At 45.2% G+C, this 17,462-nt stretch overlaps 1 protein-coding gene across 6 annotated transcripts in view; it reads right to left on the reverse strand.

Moving 5' to 3' along the window:
• The window catches only part of DMD (dystrophin), a 3,186,583-nt gene that overhangs the window by 1,938,043 nt on the left and 1,231,078 nt on the right, over window positions 1-17,462 (reverse strand). For all 6 annotated transcript variants that reach the window (XM_044284724.1, XM_044284721.1, XM_044284723.1 and 3 more), the window contains one exon: window positions 2,532-2,655. In XM_044284724.1, coding sequence (XP_044140659.1) covers window positions 2,532-2,655 — 124 coding nt within the window. The remainder of the gene's footprint in view (window positions 1-2,531; window positions 2,656-17,462) is intronic.

Here is a 17,462-nt window from a genome sequence, read left to right on the forward strand (position 1 = left end):
TGGTTAAGGAAAGGATAATGTCATCCGCATATAATGAGAGAGTGTGTTGCCTGTCACCAATCTGGATTCCCAAGACATTTTCTGTTTGTCTGGTAGCCTGCGCTAACGGCTAAAGGGACAGTATGAATATAAGAGGGGACAGGGGGCAGCCCTGCCTCGTACCGTTTGAGAGGTTAAAGGGGTTTGACAGAACACCATTAGTTAAAACTCGGGCAGCAGGGCCCTTGTATAATGCTTCTATTGCTCTAATAAGAGCGACAGGGAAGCCCATTTTTTGGAGCACCGAGAAGGCAAACGACCAATTCACTCGGTCGAATGCCTTCTCAGCGTCCAGTGTAAGGAATACCGTGGGCATTCGTAGCTTATTGACCCTATCTAGTAGGTTGAACACTCTCCTGGAGTTGTCTGTAATCTGCCTGCCCAAGACAAATCCTACCTGGTCAGGGGCAACCAAGGTCAGAATAATCGCCACCAACCTGTTTGCCAATAACTTGGCGTAGATCTTCAGGTCAGTATTGAGGAGGGAGATAGGCCGAAAGTTTTGGGGGAATAGTTGGTTCTTTACCGGGTTTCGGTAAGGTGACAATAGCGGCCTCTAGCATCTCTCTAGGCATGTGTCCATCTGTCATAATCCTCACTAGGGACGAGTGAAGATGCGGACCCAGAATCTCAGAGAAAAGTTTATAGTAAGAATTAGACAGACCATCAGGTCCGGGGCTCTTATGATGGGGTAGCTTTTTGATAATGCTCATTATTTCATCTAATGTAATGGGCAAGCATAACCTAACTTTATGTTCTTCAGACATGGAAGGCAGTGAAAGGGAATTAAGAAAATTGCTGATGTCGTGGTCAGAAGGCTCAAACACCTCTTTATTGTCAGCTAGGTTATATAGCTTTGAGTAAAAAGACATGAACCTATTCGCAATCTCTTTCGGGTCATGATTATTCAGAAATGGGGATCCAGAAATGCCCCCGACATATGCCAAATGGAAAAATGACATGGCTTGAATAAAACATTATGAACAGTTGTCAAACGTCCCAGGGAGCCAGTAGTGGGATGAGCAACCCACTGGCAGTAAACAGCTGACGTGGAAACGCGGTACAAGTTTAGGGATAATCGAAGAGGGGTAGTCAATGTCCAATCCGGGTCGAGGCAGGCAGCGAAGGTTCACAGGCGGAAGACAGTCCAAGGGTCAGTAACCGGAAAGGATACAAAGGAACAACAGGCAAATAGGGAGGATCCGCAGGGAGGCTAGGTGTTCACCATAAGGTGGAATAACTCAGCAATGAGCCAGAGCTCAGGCCAGGTCTTTATAGCCAGGGAAGGTAGGACCACCCCCTGGTCCCCAAGGCAACCAGGAGGCCTCCCTCCCCGGGAACCAATGGCACGCGAGGAAGATGGAAGGTGTGTACTGGGAACCTCCCCCAGCAAGGCTGACACCTGACAGACGGATAATGCAGGAACGCTATGCTCCCGGGGATGCGCGCACATCCTGCGTACTGCGCAGGCGCACACGCCGTGCGACTCGCGCACCCGCACCTCAGACACCAGGTGTTCTACCGAGCTGAAGGGGAACCCGTGCCCCGCCGCCGTGCCCGCGGTCCCCGAGTAGGGGTAACACCCCCTGCTTCCTGACAACAGTATGGATATTCAGATATAAGGCAGAGGCATAAATGTGAGTCAGTCTGGGCTAACTGGGCTGAACATTTATAATTAGAATTCCTGAAAGGTCTCCTAGGTGCAGGTGGGGGGCTTGGAAGCACGGCCAGCCGGGTAGGGGTGTGGGTGGTTCGGGGGGGTAGGGAATGGGGAGTATAGAGTATATACGGATCCTTTTGGAAGATACAGAGGAGGGTAGAGGCGGAATATATATAGGATGTCTTTTGGGATTTGATATGTAACATTGATCATAAGTCCTTTTTTGTATTTTTAAAAACATTTTATGCTTTAATAAAAAATAAAGTATTTGGTGGCTGCAAATATGAGCTCAAGGCTTTTCAGGTTCGCCTGCCATTAAAGTGAATGGGGCTCGCCACGAACTTTCGGTTCACGATGTTCATCCATCACTAGTCATTAATAAACAATTTGAGTGTAATTTGTTAATTTGATCCTGCTGAGGGTTGTACAGCCAGGCAGTACTCAGCTTGTTCCAACCACAGCATGGTTGCTCCATGCAATTGTAACCTTATAGTGTGATTGACACCCCCTAAGAAGCTGCATATGAATGAATTGGATGAAAAATATTTAGCAGTCATCCCATGTGTGGGGGCCAGTATAGTCCATAGCACCCATGTGGCTATAATTCTGTTGGTAAGAGTAAGAATAGAAAATGTATAAGCTGCCATGATATGTTTCAATGAGTGAGGCAATGAAAATAATTTGAATAGCATGGGTGTCCCACAATGTCTTTACATTTTTCACACTGAGGAATGTCATAACGGAGGTAGATAACCTCTTTTAAATATTTCAATAGCTTGTGAGGCTGTTAAACTACTGGAAGAAATCAAAAAAATCTGAAATAATAGCTTACTTTAACTTTCTTTGTGAGGTCAGTGAAGTCTCCTTCTTTCTTAAATATTGCAAATTCAGGGCTTTGCAGCACAGCTTCAGAGCGTGTAATCCAGCTATGCAGTTCTGTTAAATCAACGTCAAATCTGGAGAAAACAAATTCACACAGTTTATAGTCCAGAACGATTGGTGCACAGATAATGTAGATATATTTAAAGAAAGGCATGCTATTGCATACAAATATTGCAGAGAAGCAAATAGAACCAAACCATTTCAATTTACTAGGTAAAAATGATTTATTTTATTTATTTTTATATTTCAATTTTTCTTAGTTTTAATAATTTTTTATTGTGCAGGATCTAAACATTTGCTGTTTTATGAATATTGTCTGAATTAATTTGACAGCTTCTGAGAATGACTAATGACAGGGAAGAACAAATGTGAAGTGTATTAAAACAACATGCATATAACGTCCCTGACAGCACATTTGTTTAGTAGTAAAATTGATAATCTATATATTACTAAATATTACATTAAATAATTCTTGAATTTAACCCCAGAGACACAGCTCCAAAATATGTAAGCTGTAGTGGGCTCCTGGTTGGATAATACAGCTGCCACTCAGATCAGAGGAAAGGTCTGCCAAGCAGCTTTGTACAGAAAGCAGAGAGCATTTCACAGGGAAGTCCCTTCTTGGGCACTTGCAAGAGCAGAATGTAGCAGAATAAAACATCAGATTCATGCTACTGCTAGAACTGAAATCTCCAAAAAGGTATCTTTGTACTGCTTTCCCCATCACCTAGTCTATTATCTTTTATATGCCTATAACATAAGGTTAGCACTTTTCAATAAAACTACAATAGACACATATACAATTTACAGTAGTAATATTTTTTTTTTTTTACTTTACCACTGGAATATAAATATATGGATTTCCCAAGATGGGTAACATGATTTAGTAGCAAGTTCCCTGAGTTTACTAAACTATGTTGTATAGTAAAGTGCTATAACGTATTAGACTTTAAAATGGCTTTTTTTTTTCGTGGAAAATTATATTTACAAAATTGAGTAAATGTTTTTTTAGGAATCATTGCTCTGCATCCTGCTCAGACGGAGGAAATGTTTGACACTGGCAGAGTTCAGTGATAAGTGTAAGTCAGGTAGAAATCAGTGCAGACAAAAGAACAAGGTCAGGAAAACAAGCAATGTTGAAAGCCATAAGGGACAGGAACAAACACAAACCCAGGCAGACTGGAACTGATGGACTTTATTGATCAGTGGTGTGGAAAGGACACTTATAAGACTTAAGGTAAACTGTAGGTGAACCAGAGTACAGTAGTAGATATTGACAGTAAAAGGTCAGGTGCAAGAATGTGTGGGTCTCATGCTGCCACTTACTATGCCTCTCTAACAATTCATAAGTATTTGTGAGCATGCAAATAATACTATCTGAAGAGGGAAGAGACACGCTTCATGTGTAGAGAGAGAAAAAAAAAAGGAGACATACAGGCACACAAATGTTGCTCTCCTTTCAGTGTTATGCTTAGAGCATAACATCTTTCCGTGGATAAACAAGAAGACAAGTTGGGTCCATGACTACATTGCGTCGGCTCAGGTCCAGTCTCTTGTCTGAGTGTAGCAGAAAAATAAACCAGCAAAGACGGCTTCTGAGTAGTTAGACAGAAGACAGAAGTTCCCTCTGTCCTTTGGCCCCCAATTGTGGGGTGCTGATTTGTTTTCATGGCATCATGGGGCCTTCTGAAGACCCCCCCAGAGCTGCCATGTTTTGGCACCTATTACGCAATGTAATAGTGCCGTGACGCAGTGGTCACTGCATAATGGGCTAAATGTGTTAAATTGTGTGTTTAAGGTTGGCATTAAATTTTATGAATGTTGAAAAGGGGGATAACTTCTAGAAGCATTAGTTAGGGGGTGTTTGCTCCACCTATCCCATCTAGAGGGTCTGCTTTTTAAATTAGTAGTGCAGTGTGAGATAGAGCAGCAAACTATGCAGACATAGAGCAGCACAGTAGAAAGTAGCCAACCCAGGGTATGGAGGAGACAGTGTCAGCCAAATACCAGCCTCTGAAGAAGGATTAGAAGGTTTAGAAACTATTATAGCTGGAGATACAGGTCAATGCTGGAGATAAAAGCCATTAAAGGTAACACACATATATTGGCCATGGACTGGAAATTTGGTTCTGTTAGAAGCTTCAGGCTTACTTCTATAATAAAGAGACAGATTGGCCTCATAGATTGTAAGCTCTTGTGTTGCAACTCTTGGCTGAATTTATGTATGTATATTTACATTGAAAAGTGACTCAGAGCAGATGCACTGTCAACCCCATATTACAGTCTCAGGACAAATTGTTCTATGTAAAATTGACAAGAGTTGTGCCTACTTGTACAAGTATCTGTATTTGCACTTTGCCATTATCTCCAGAAAAGAACTGTTATTTGTTCCAAACCTGGCCTCATCATTGTGAACCATAAATGCAATCTCTCTGCCTTGCACCCTTACAATGAAGCATCAACACCAAGAGCACCCCAACTACCATCAGGCAGGAGACCCCTCACACCAGGGTGTGTCCTGAGGGAAATAAGGGGCATACTGCTCCCCACTACCGTGAGTGGTGCTGAGGGCACTAAAAAAGGACCAACAACCCAGTGAGTAGTCAATACCTCTCAAAGATGCTACTACCAGTCCCATCCTCTCCACCTTAAACCTCCCATGTTGGTTTGCTGCAATAGAATACCAGTAAAATCACTTTTCAAAGCAATGCAGAAGTATAACTGTGAATAGCATAAAAGACTGACTTATTATAGGTGCAAGACTAAATAAAAAGAAGGATCAATCAGTTAAATAAATTTTTCAAAAATATAAAAAATTAAATATTCAAAATTCGAAAATAAACTTTTTTCCCATGTATGAGTTTTTTTTAAAAAACGACTGTATTGGTTTTAGAATAATTATGTAACTAGCATTGTAAATGCTATAATATTAGAAAAGTCTATATTGACTTTTTTTGCCACCTTGCCTCCCCCAAAAATATGATAAAAAGTTATAAAAAATGTGCATGTTCCAAATGTGAGTCTAATGAAAAATATAGCTTGTGTGTAGGGATGAGCGAACTCGAACTGTATAGTTCGGGTTCGTACCGAATTTTGGGGTGTCCGTGACACGGACCCGAACCCGGACATTTTCGTAAAAGTCCGGGTTCGGGTTCGGTGTTCGTCGCTTTCTTCGCGCTTTTGTGACGCTTTCTTGGCGCTTTTTGAAAGGCTGCAAAGCAGCCAATCAACAAGCGTCATACTACTTGCCCCAAGAGGCCATCACAGCCATGCCTACTATTGGCATGGCTGTGATTGGCCAGAGCACCATGTGACCCAGCCTCTATTTAAGCTGGAGTCACATAGCGCCGCCCGTCACTCTGCTCTGATTAGCGTAGGGAGAGGTTGCGGCTGCGACAGTAGGGCGAGATTAGGCAGATTAACTCCTCCAAAGGACTTGATTAACTGATCGATCTGCAGCTGTGGATCATTGAGCTGCTGATCCTCAATTGCTCACTGTTTTTAGGCTGCCCAGACCGTTTGTCAGTCACATTTTTCTGGGGTGATCGGCGGCCATTTTGTGTCTTGTGGTGCGCCAGCACAAGCTGCGACCAAGTGCATTTAACCCTCAATGGTGTGGTTGTTTTTTGGCTAAAGCCTACATCAGGGTGAAGCTGTCACACCAAGTGCATTTAACCAGCAATAGTCTGTTCATTTTTTGGCCATATACAAAATCAGGGGCAAGCTGCGCCTGTCACCAAGTGCATTTAACCCTCAATGGTGTGGTTGTTTTTTGGCTAAAGCCTACATCAGGGTGAAGCTGTCACACCAAGTGCATTTAACCAGCAATAGTCTGTTCATTTTTTGGCCATATACAAAATCAGGGGCAAGCTGCGCCTGTCACCAAGTGCATTTAACCCTCAATGGTGTGGTTGTTTTTTGGCTAAAGCCTACATCAGGGTGAAGCTGTCACACCAAGTGCATTTAACCAGCAATAGTCTGTTCATTTTTTGGCCATATACAAAATCAGGGGCAAGCTGCGCCTGTCACCAAGTGCATTTAACCCTCAATGGTGTGGTTGTTTTTTGGCTAAAGCCTACATCAGGGTGAAGCTGTCACACCAAGTGCATTTAACCAGCAATAGTCTGTTCATTTTTTGGCCATATACAAAATCAGGGGCAAGCTGCGCCTGTCACCAAGTGCATTTAACCCTCAATGGTGTGGTTGTTTTCTGGCTAAAGCCTACATCAGGGTGAAGCTGTCACACCAAGTGCATTTAACCAGCAATAGTCTGTTTATTTTTTGGCCATATACTACATCAGGGGCAAGCTGCGCCCGTCACCAAGTGCATTTAACCCTCAGTAGTGTGGTTGGTCAAGCTGTGACACCAAGTGCATTTAACCAGCAATAGTCTGTTCATTTTTTGGCCATATACTACATCAGGGGCAAGCTGCGCCCGTCACCAAGTGCATTTAACCAGCAATAGTGTGGTTATTTTTTGGCCATATCCCAGTCTAATTCTGTCACTAAATCCATACCGGTCACCCAGCGCCTAAATACTAGGCCTCAAATTTATATCCCGCTAAATCTCTCGTTACCGCTGTCCTGTTGTAGCTGGGAAAGTTATTTAGTGTCCGTCAAAGCACATTTTTTGTTCTGGGTTGAAGTACAATTCCCAATTTAGCAATTTCATAATTTAGTGGTTTCTGCTATATCAGAGCTATTTGAAATCTATCCCTAAAAGGGTATATAATATTCAAGGTGCACATTGGGTCATTCAGAATAACTTCACACACACCCGCTACTGTGTATTTTCAAGTCTAATTCTGTCACTAAACCCATACCTGTCACCCAGCGCCTAAATACTAGGCCTCAAATTTATATCCTGCTAAATCTCTCGTTACCGCTGTCCTGTTGTAGCTGGGAAAGTTATTTAGTGTCCGTCAAAGCACATTTTTTGTTCTGGGTTGAAGTACAATTCCCAATTTAGCAATTTCATAATTTAGTGGTTTCTGCTATATCAGAGCTATTTGAAATCTATCCCTAAAAGGGTATATAATATTCAAGGTGCACATTGGGTCATTCAGAATAACTTCACACACACCCGCTACTGTGTATTTTCAAGTCTAATTCTGTCACTAAACCCATACCTGTCACCCAGCGCCTAAATACTAGGCCTCAAATTTATATCCTGCTAAATCTCTCGTTACCGCTGTCCTGTTGTAGCTAGGAAAGTTATTTAGTGTCCGTCAAAGCACATTTTTTGTTCTGGGTTGAAATACAATTCCCAATTTAGCAATTTCATAATTTAGTGGTTTCTGCTATATCAGAGCTATTTGAAATCTATCCCTAAAAGGGTAGATCATATTGAAGGTGCACATAGGGTCATTCAGAATAACTTCACACACACCCGCTACTGTGTATTTCCAAGTCTAATTCTGTCACTAAACCCATACCTGTCACCCAGCGCCTAAATACTAGGCCTCAAATTTATATCCCGCTAAATCTCTCGTTACCGCTGTCCTGTTGTAGCTGGGAAAGTTATTTAGTGTCCGTCAAAGCACATTTTTTGTTCTGGGTTGAAGTACAATTCCCAATTTAGCAATTTCATAATTTAGTGGTTTCTGCTATATCAGAGCTATTTGAAATCTATCCCTAAAAGGGTATATAATATTCAAGGTGCACATTGGGTCATTCAGAATAACTTCACACACACCCGCTACTGTGTATTTCCAAGTCTAATTCTGTCACTAAACCCATACCTGTCACCCAGCGCCTAAATACTAGGCCTCAAATTTATATCCTGCTAAATCTCTCGTTACCGCTGTACTGTTGTTGCTTGGAAAGATATTTAGTGTCCGTCAAAGCACATTTTTTGTTCTGGGTTGAAGTACAATTCCCAATTTAGCAATTTCATAATTTAGTGGTTTCTGCTATATCAGAGCTATTTGAAATCTATCCCTAAAAGGGTATATAATATTCAAGGTGCACATTGGGTCATTCAGAATAACTTCACACACACCCGCTACTGTGTATTTCCAAGTCTAATTCTGTCACTAAACCCATACCTGTCACCCAGCGCCTAAATACTAGGCCTCAAATTTATATCCTGCTAAATCTCTCGTTACCGCTGTACTGTTGTTGCTTGGAAAGATATTTAGTGTCCGTCAAAGCACATTTTTTGTTCTGGGTTGAAGTACAATTCCCAATTTAGCAATTTCATAATTTAGTGGTTTCTGCTATATCAGAGCTATTTGAAATCTATCCCTAAAAGGGTATATAATATTCAAGGTGCACATTGGGTCATTCAGAATAACTTCACACACACCCGCTACTGTGTATTTCCAAGTCTAATTCTGTCACTAAACCCATACCTGTCACCCAGCGCCTAAATACTAGGCCTCAAATTTATATCCTGCTAAATCTCTCGTTACCGCTGTACTGTTGTTGCTTGGAAAGATATTTAGTGTCCGTCAAAGCACATTTTTTGTTCTGGGTTGAAGTACAATTCCCAATTTAGCAATTTCATAATTTAGTGGTTTCTGCTATATCAGAGCTATTTGAAATCTATCCCTAAAAGGGTATATAATATTCAAGGTGCACATTGGGTCATTCAGAATAACTTCACACACACCCGCTACTGTGTATTTTCAAGTCTAATTCTGTCACTAAACCCATACCTGTCACCCAGCGCCTAAATACTAGGCCTCAAATTTATATCCTGCTAAATCTCTCGTTACCGCTGTACTGTTGTTGCTGGGCAAGATATTTAGTGTCCGTCAAAGCACATTTTTTGTTCTGGGTTGAAATACAATTCCCAATTTAGCAATTTCATAATTTAGTGGTTTCTGCTATATCAGAGCTATTTGAAATCTATCCCTAAAAGGGTATATAATATTCAAGGTGCACATTGGGTCATTCAGAATAACTTCACACACACCCGCTACTGTGTATTTCCAAGTCTAATTCTGGCACTAAACCCATACCTGTCACCCAGCGCCTAAATACTAGGCCTCAAATTTATATCCCGCTAAATCTGTCCTTAGTGCTGTAGCTGGGCGAGTTATTTAGTGTCCGTTCAAGCACATTTCTTGTTCTGGGTTGAAATACAATTCCCAATTTAGCAATTTCATAATTTAGTGGTTTCTGCTATATCAGAGCTATTTGAAATCTATCCCTAAAAGGGTATATAATATTCAAGGTGCACATTGGGTCATTCAGAATAACTTCACACACACCCGCTACTGTGTATTTCCAAGTCTAATTCTGGCACTAAACCCATACCTGTCACCCAGCGCCTAAATATTAGGCCTCAAATTTATATCCCGCTAAATCTGTCCTTAGTGCTGTAGCTGGGCGAGTTATTTAGTGTCCGTTCAAGCACATTTCTTGTTCTGGGTTGAAATACAATTCCCAATTTAGCAATTTCATAATTTAGTGGTTTCTGCTATATCAGAGCTATTTGAAATCTATCCCTAAAAGGGTATATAATATTCAAGGTGCACATAGGGTCATTCAGAATAACTTCACACACACGCTTCTGTGCATTTCCAAGTCTAATTCTGTCACTAAATCCATACCGGTCACCCAGCGCCTAAATACTAGGCCTCAAATTTATATCCAGCTAAATCTGTCCCTAGTGCTGTAGCTGGGCGAGTTATTTAGTGTCCGTTCAAGCACATTTCTTGTTCTGGGTTGAAATACAATTCCCAATTTAGCAATTTCATAATTTAGTGGTTTCTGCTATATCAGAGCTATTTGAAATCTATCCCTAAAAGGGTATATAATATTCAAGGTGCACATAGGGTCATTCAGAATAACTTCACACACCCGCTACTGTGCATTTCCAAATCTAATTCTGTCACTAAACCCATACCTGTCACCCAGCGCCTAAATACTAGGCCTCAAATTTATATCCCGCTAAATCTCTCGTTACCGCTGTCCTGTTGTGGCTGGGAAAGTTATTTAGTGTCCGTCAAAGCACATTTTTTGTTCTGGGTTGAAATACAATTCCCAATTTAGCAATTTCATAATTTAGTCGTTTCTGCTATATCAGAGCTATTTGAAATCTATCCCTAAAAGGGTAGATCATATTGAAGGTGCACATAGGGTCATTCAGAATAACTTCACACACACGCTTCTGTGCATTTCCAAGTCTAATTCTGTCACTAAATCCATACCGGTCACCCAGCGCCTAAATACTAGGCCTCAAATTTATATCCCGCTGAATTTGAATACAATACATTGGGCCGAATAATATATTTGTTGTTGTGGTGAACCATAACAATGAGAAAAACATCTAGTAAGGGACGCGGACGTGGACATGGTCGTGGTGGTGTTAGTGGACCCTCTGGTGCTGGGAGAGGACGTGGCCGTTCTGCCACATCCACACGTCCTAGTGTACCAACTACCTCAGGTCCCAGTAGCCGCCAGAATTTACAGCGATATATGGTGGGGCCCAATGCCGTTCTAAGGATGGTAAGGCCTGAGCAGGTACAGGCATTAGTCAATTGGGTGGCCGACAGTGGATCCAGCACGTTCACATTATCTCCCACCCAGTCTTCTGCAGAAAGCGCACAGATGGCGCCTGAAAACCAACCCCATCAGTCTGTCACATCACCCCCATGCATACCAGGGAAACTGTCTCAGCCTCAAGTTATGCAGCAGTCTCTTATGCTGTTTGAAGACTCCGCTGGCAGGGTTTCCCAAGGGCATCCACCTAGCCCTTCCCCAGCGGTGAAAGACATAGAATGCACTGACGCACAACCACTTATGTTTCCTGATGATGAGGACATGGGAATACCACCTCAGCATGTCTCTGATGATGACGAAACACAGGTGCCAACTGCTGCGTCTTTCTGCAGTGTGCAGACTGAACAGGAGGTCAGGGATCAAGACTGGGTGGAAGACGATGCAGGGGACGATGAGGTCCTAGACCCCACATGGAATGAAGGTCGTGCCACTGACTTTCACAGTTCGGAGGAAGAGGCAGTGGTGAGACCGAGCCAACAGCGTAGCAAAAGAGGGAGCAGTGGGCAAAAGCAGAACACCCGCCGCCAAGAGACTCCGCCTGCTACTGACCGCCGCCATCTGGGACCGAGCACCCCAAAGGCAGCTTCAAGGAGTTCCCTGGCATGGCACTTCTTCAAACAATGTGCTGACGACAAGACCCGAGTGGTTTGCACGCTGTGCCATCAGAGCCTGAAGCGAGGCATTAACGTTCTGAACCTGAGCACAACCTGCATGACCAGGCACCTGCATGCAAAGCATGAACTGCAGTGGAGTAAACACCTTAAAACCAAGGAAGTCACTCAGGCTCCCCCTGCTACCTCTTCTGCTGCTGCCGCCTCGGCCTATTCTGCTGCTGCCGCCTCGGCCTCTTCCTCCGCCTCTGGAGGAACGTTGGCACCTGCCGCCCAGCAAACAGGGGATGTACCACCAACACCACCACCACCACCTCCGTCACCAAGCGTCTCAACCATGTCACACGCCAGCGTTCAGCTCTCCATCTCACAAACATTTGATAGAAAGCGTAAATTCCCACCTAGCCACCCTCGATCCCTGGCCCTGAATGCCAGCATTTCTAAACTACTGGCCTATGAAATGCTGTCATTTAGGCTGGTGGACACAGACAGCTTCAAACAGCTCATGTCGCTTGCTGTCCCACAGTATGTTGTTCCCAGCCGGCACTACTTCTCCAAGAGAGCCGTGCCTTCCCTGCACAACCAAGTATCCGATAAAATCAAGTGTGCACTGCGCAACGCCATCTGTGGCAAGGTCCACCTAACCACAGATACGTGGACCAGTAAGCACGGCCAGGGACGCTATATCTCCCTAACTGCACACTGGGTAAATGTAGTGGCAGCTGGGCCCCAGGCGGAGAGCTGTTTGGCGCACGTCCTTCCGCCGCCAAGGATCGCAGGGCAACATTCTTTGCCTCCTGTTGCCACCTCCTCCTTCTCGGCTTCCTCCTCCTCTTCTTCCACCTGCTCATCCAGTCAGCCACACACCTTCACCACCAACTTCAGCACAGCCCGGGGTAAACGTCAGCAGGCCATTCTGAAACTCATATGTTTGGGGGACAGGCCCCACACCGCACAGGAGTTGTGGCGGGGTATAGAACAACAGACCGACGAGTGGTTGCTGCCGGTGAGCCTCAAGCCCGGCCTGGTGGTGTGTGATAATGGGCGAAATCTCGTTGCAGCTCTGGGACTAGCCAATTTGACGCACATCCCTTGCTTGGCGCATGTGCTGAATTTGGTGGTGCAGAAGTTCATTCACAACTACCCCGACATGTCAGAGCTGCTGCATAAAGTGCGGGCCGTCTGTTCGCGCTTCCGGCGTTCACATCCTGCTGCTGCTCGCCTGTCTGCGCTACAGCGTAACTTCGGCCTTCCCGCTCACCGCCTCATATGCGACGTGCCCACCAGGTGGAACTCCACCTTGCACATGCTGGACAGACTGTGCGAGCAGCAGCAGGCCATAGTGGAGTTTCAGCTGCAGCACGCACGGGTCAGTCGCACTACAGAACAGCACCACTTCACCACCAATGACTGGGCCTCCATGCGAGACCTGTGTGCCCTGTTGCGCTGTTTCGAGTACTCCACCAACATGGCCAGTGGCGATGACACCGTTATCAGCGTTACAATACCACTTCTATGTCTCCTTGAGAAAACACTTAGGGCGATGATGGAAGAGGAGGTGGCCCAGGAGGAGGAGGAGGAGGAGGAGGAAGAGGGGTCATTTTTAGCACTTTCAGGCCAGTCTCTTCGAAGTGACTCAGAGGGAGGTTTTTGGCAACAGCAGAGGCCAGGTACAAATGTGGCCAGCCAGGGCCCACTACTGGAGGACGAGGAGGACGAGGATGAGGAGGAGGTGGAGGAGGATGAGGATGAAGCATGGTCACAGCGGGGTGGCACCCAACGCAGCTCGGGTCCATCACTGGTGCGTGGCTGGGGGGAAAGGCAGGACGATGACGATACGCCTCCCACAGAGGACAGCTTGTCCTTATCCCTGGGCAGCCTGGCACACATGAGCGACTACATGCTGCAGTGCCTGCGCAACGACAGCAGAGTTGCCCACATTTTAACCTGTGCGGACTACTGGGTTGCCACCCTGCTGGATCCACGCTACAAAGACAATGTGCCCACCTTACTTCCTGCACTGGAGCGTGATAGGAAGATGCGCGAGTACAAGCGCACGTTGGTAGACGCGCTACTGAGAGCATTCCCAAATGTCACAGGGGAACAAGTGGAAGCCCAAGGCCAAGGCAGAGGAGGAGCAAGAGGTCGCCAAGGCAGCTGTGTCACGGCCAGCTCCTCTGAGGGCAGGGTTAGCATGGCAGAGATGTGGAAAACTTTTGTCAACACGCCACAGCTAACTGCACCACCACCTGATACGCAACGTGTTAGCAGGAGGCAACATTTCACTAACATGGTGGAACAGTACGTGTGCACACCCCTCCACGTACTGACTGATGGTTCGGCCCCATTCAACTTCTGGGTCTCTAAATTGTCCACGTGGCCAGAGCTAGCCTTTTATGCCTTGGAGGTGCTGGCCTGCCCGGCAGCCAGCGTTTTGTCTGAACGTGTATTCAGCACGGCAGGGGGCGTCATTACAGACAAACGCAGCCGCCTGTCTACAGCCAATGTGGACAAGCTGACGTTCATAAAAATGAACCAGGCATGGATCCCACAGGACCTGTCCGTCCCTTGTCCAGATTAGACATTAACTACCTCCCCATAACCATATATTATTGGACTCCAGGGCACTTCCTCATTCAATCCTATTTTTATTTTCATTTTACCATTATATTGCGAGGCTACCCAAAGTTGAATGAACCTCTCCTCTGCCTGTGTGCTAGGCCTAAATATATGCCAATGGACTGTTGCAGTGGTGGCTGACATGAAGCCTGATTCTCTGCTATGACATGCAGACTAATTCTCTGCTGACATGAAGCCAGATTGTCTGTTACGGGACCTCTCTCCTCTGCCTGGGTGCTGGGCCTAAATTTATGACAATGGACTGTTGCAGTGGTGGCTGACGTGAAGCCTGATTCTCTGCTATGACATGCAGACTGATTCTCTGCTGACATGAAGCCAGATTGTCTGTTACTGGACCTCTCTGCTCTGCCTGTGTGCTAGGCCTAAATATATGCCAATGGACTGTTGCAGTGGTGGGTGACGTGAAGCCTGATTCTCTGCTATGATATGAAGACTGATTCTCTGCTGACATGAAGCCAGATTGTCTGTTAAGGGACCTCTCTCCTCTGCCTGGGTGCTGGGCCTAAATTTATGAAAACGGACTCTTACAGTCCTGGGTGACGTGAATCCTGATTTTCTGCTATGACATGCAGACTGATTCTCTGCTGACATGAAGCCAGATCGTCTGTTACGGGACCTCTCTGCTCTGCCTGTGTGCTAGGCCTAAATATATGCCAATGGACTGTTGCAGTGGTGGGTGACGTGAAGCCTCATTCTCTCCTATGACATGCAGACTGATTCTCTGCTGACATGAAGCCAGATTGTCTGTTACGGGACCTCTCTGCTCTGCCTGTGTGCTAGGCCTAAATATATGCCAATGGACTGTTGCAGTGGTGGCTGACGTGAAGCCTCATTCTCTGCTATGACATGCAGACTGATTCTCTGCTGACATGAAGCCAGATTCTCTGTTACGGGACCTCTCTCCTCTGCCTGTGTGTGTGCTGGGCCTAAATATATGCCAATGGACTGTTGCAGTGGTGGCTGACGTGAAGCCTCATTCTCTGCTATGACATGCAGACTGATTCTCTGCTGACATGAAGCCAGATTCTCTGTTACGGGACCTCTCTCCTCTGCCTGTGTGTGTGCTGGGCCTAAATATATGCCAATGGACTGTTGCAGTGGTGGCTGACGTGAAGCCTCATTCTCTGCTATGACATGCAGACTGATTCTCTGCTGACATGAAGCCAGATTCTCTGTTACGGGACCTCTCTCCTCTGCCTGTGTGTGTGCTGGGCCTAAATATATGCCAATGGACTGTTGCAGTGGTGGCTGACGTGAAGCCTCATTCTCTGCTATGACATGCAGACTGATTCTCTGCTGACATGAAGACAGATCCTCTGTTACGGGACCTCTCTCCTCTGCCTGTGTGCTAGGCCTAAATATATGCCAATGGACTGTTGCAGTGGTGGCTGACGTGAAGCCTCATTCTCTGCTATGACATGCAGACTAATTCTCTGCTGACATGAAGACAGATTCTCTGTTACGGGACCTCCCTCCTCTGCCTGGGTGCTGGGCCTAAATATATGCCAATGGACTGTTGCAGTGGTGGCTGACGTGAAGCCTCATTCTCTGCTATGACATGCAGACTGATTCTCTGCTGACATGAAGACAGATTCTCTGTTACGGGACCTCCCTCCTCTGCCTGGGTGCTGGGCCTAAATATATGCCAATGGACTGTTGCAGTGGTGGCTGACGTGAAGCCTCATTCTCTGCTATGACATGCAGACTAATTCTCTGCTGACATGAAGACAGATTCTCTGTTACGGGACCTCTCTCCTCTGCCTGGGTGCCGGGGCCTAAATATCTGAGAATGGACTGTTCCAGTGGTGGGTGACGGGAAGCCAGATTCTCTGCTATGGAACCTCTCTCCAATTGATTTTGGTTAATTTTTATTTATTTAATTTTTATTTTAATTCATTTCCCTATCCACATTTGTTTGCAGGGGATTTACCTACATGTTGCTGCCTTTTGCAGCCCTCTAGCTCTTTCCTGGGCTGTTTTACAGCCTTTTTAGTGCCGAAAAGTTCGGGTCCCCATTGACTTCAATGGGGTTCGGGTTCGGGACGAAGTTCGGATCGGGTTCGGATCCCGAACCCGAACATTTCCGGGATGTTCGGCCGAACTTCTCGAACCCGAACATCCAGGTGTTCGCTCAACTCTACTTGTGTGGTAGTAAGCTTTACTAATGGTAGGCAGTTGCCAGGATTGGATGCAACATAAGGGTTTTATTGGAAAAACAATAACAACAATTGTTGACAACAGGACATAAAGCACTTATCTTCAGCCCTCATGTGTCATTTAACAGTTGATTTTTAAACGGCAGAAATACAGGAGTCACCTTTGTGCAGAGTCTTGTCTCTTTCTTTCTCTGGAACACTGTGGAAAGGAATGCTCCCAAGTCCTCTCCAGACCAACACACACACACTCTTTAGTCACTCCTAAATCCGGGACCCAAATTCCAGCTACCACAAACTCAGCGATCTAACATTACTGGTTGCATTTACCTCCGGGATTTACATCACTGAGAGCAGCAGTCTCAGTGACACATACTTGCCATCAAAAACCTCATACCTTCGATGTTTACACTTGCCATGCAAAAAAAACTATGCCTTAGGCTGAATTCACACATCCATGAAACACAGTCCGTGAGATAACGGACTGGCATCCTGCTTAGTGCAGAATCGCACGCCGTCATTGGTTGCTATGATGCCATGTGCTTTGTGCCTCCGCCGCAGTACAGTAATACACTCGCATGATCTATACAATTGTAATACTGTACAGCAGCCCGAAGCTCACGGCGTCATAGCAATAGCAATTCCGTTTTACGGAATTTGAAAAAACTTGGCTATGAAAATGAAAAGTCTAATTTCTTCCAATAAAATGTTGCTTTAGCCCCAAATTTTTTATCTTCACAAGGGGTAACAGGAGAAAAAGCACCCCATAATTTGTTACCCATTTTCTCCTGAATACGGCAACACCCCATATGTGGTGGTAATCTGCTGTGGGGGCACATGGCAGGTCTCAGAACAGAAGGAGCGCAATATTGTTTTTGCAGCGCAGATTTTGATTAATTGGTTTATGGGCGCCATTGGTCTTATGTGGGGGCTCACTTTTTTGTGGAATGAGGTGACCTTTTCATT

This window comes from Bufo gargarizans, chromosome 3 (genome assembly GCF_014858855.1).
Source record: "Bufo gargarizans isolate SCDJY-AF-19 chromosome 3, ASM1485885v1, whole genome shotgun sequence".
NCBI lineage: Eukaryota > Metazoa > Chordata > Amphibia > Anura > Bufonidae > Bufo > Bufo gargarizans.